This window comes from Penaeus monodon, chromosome 30, assembly GCF_015228065.2.
Source record: "Penaeus monodon isolate SGIC_2016 chromosome 30, NSTDA_Pmon_1, whole genome shotgun sequence".
Lineage (NCBI taxonomy): Eukaryota > Metazoa > Arthropoda > Malacostraca > Decapoda > Penaeidae > Penaeus > Penaeus monodon.
Window position 1 is genome coordinate 11767919 of NC_051415.1, and position 1366 is coordinate 11769284.

Consider the following 1366-nt stretch of genomic DNA (forward strand, 5'->3'; position numbering starts at 1 on the left):
CAGACATGTAAAACTATTCAAAGTGAATCCAAGCAGCGCCAAACAACCCACGTTACAGAAAAATTGCATCTCAAATTCCAATGAGAAATCCGGGAACTTTACAAAACCGGAAGAGAATGAATGTCTCCTTTTCTTCCTTTTCACTTCGCTGAATAGGAGTTAAAATGATTACCAGACATCTTAAATACTAAAAAAAAAAAAATGCGTTTTACATGGATTTCTTGCGTCCGAATGCATAACACATTCGAAGACGTAACTTTTATTCTTATCAAGCGATTTCAGGTAAAGTGGCCGTGGGTCTTTTGCACGTATAGCTGAGCATTTCGCTTTTGAGTGTCGTGTTGTATTCAAAGGAAATAAAAGAGTGTGAATAGGCGCCTTTCACATCACCTTCAACTCTGAAGCTGAGAACACTTCCACCTGCTAGTCTTCACGCCATAAGTCGCGATAATTGAGGTCATTAAGGGACATTAGACAAGATGGAGTCTCGAAAGACCGTAGAAAATCACCGCTTACACTCCAAGTTCACGCCTGAGATTGGCAAATTATCGAGTCCGTGCATGGAAGAGTTGATGCCAGCTGGAGGGGCCGTAACATGCGCTCTGGAGCTACTAAGAGCGGCCGTGACAGCTGGCTCACTCAGATGGCACGGGAGCGACGCTGAGCGGAGCGTCGGGTCAGTGAGGCTCGGGCCAGCCAGGAGAGAGCGGCTTTGTCTCGTCTCCTCGTCGGCTCCTCACAGCGCTGGCAACTCGAGCTCTGAGACTAAACGGTCTGGACTGTGCGCTGGAACTTGATCTTGGCTCTTCACTGGGATATTACGTCTGTGCGCTGACAGTCGCTTTGTGGTGTTGATTTTGTCACTCTTAAAAACTTCCTGAGAAAATTGAAGTTAGAGATGAAAGCCATAACGAGACGCGTTTTCCGAGGACCATATAGCCTGCAGGAAAGTAATTTGCATCACAAAATATAGACATTCCAGTGAAATAAGTAAAGAACTGTTAAACTTTACAACACGTTTTGCTATATCAATCTTTCAAACCCCCCCAAAAAAAACATGCCCAGCTGAGGATAAATGTAAACATTCCAACTTCAAAAATTATGAGAGAAATACCTCAAAGCGCAAAGTAACTCAAGCAGATTCCTTGACTCTGCAAAATGTGATGAAGACACGAGGATAATGAGAAATACAAGACTTCACAAGACTCCAGATCATGTTCATTATCCTTTTCATGATGGGTAAGAATGTGATACATAACGCTTTTTACGTTTTCTTTTATTTCCTGTTTTATTCGGATGACTGTAGGGTAAGAAATTATAAGAAAAGAAACAATTCTAATATGTACTATGAATTCAACATGTGTAT

The 1366-nt window shown here is 42.2% G+C and overlaps 1 protein-coding gene across 1 annotated transcript in view; it reads left to right on the top strand.

The window, feature by feature from the left end:
- The first annotated feature begins 655 nt into the window (after positions 1 to 655).
- The window catches only part of LOC119592295, a 19079-nt gene continuing 18368 nt past the window's right edge, over positions 656 to 1366 (top strand). Inside the window, 1 exon segment of the mRNA XM_037941123.1 lies at positions 656 to 1239. Coding sequence (XP_037797051.1) covers positions 1215 to 1239 — 25 coding nt within the window. The 5' untranslated portion in view covers positions 656 to 1214.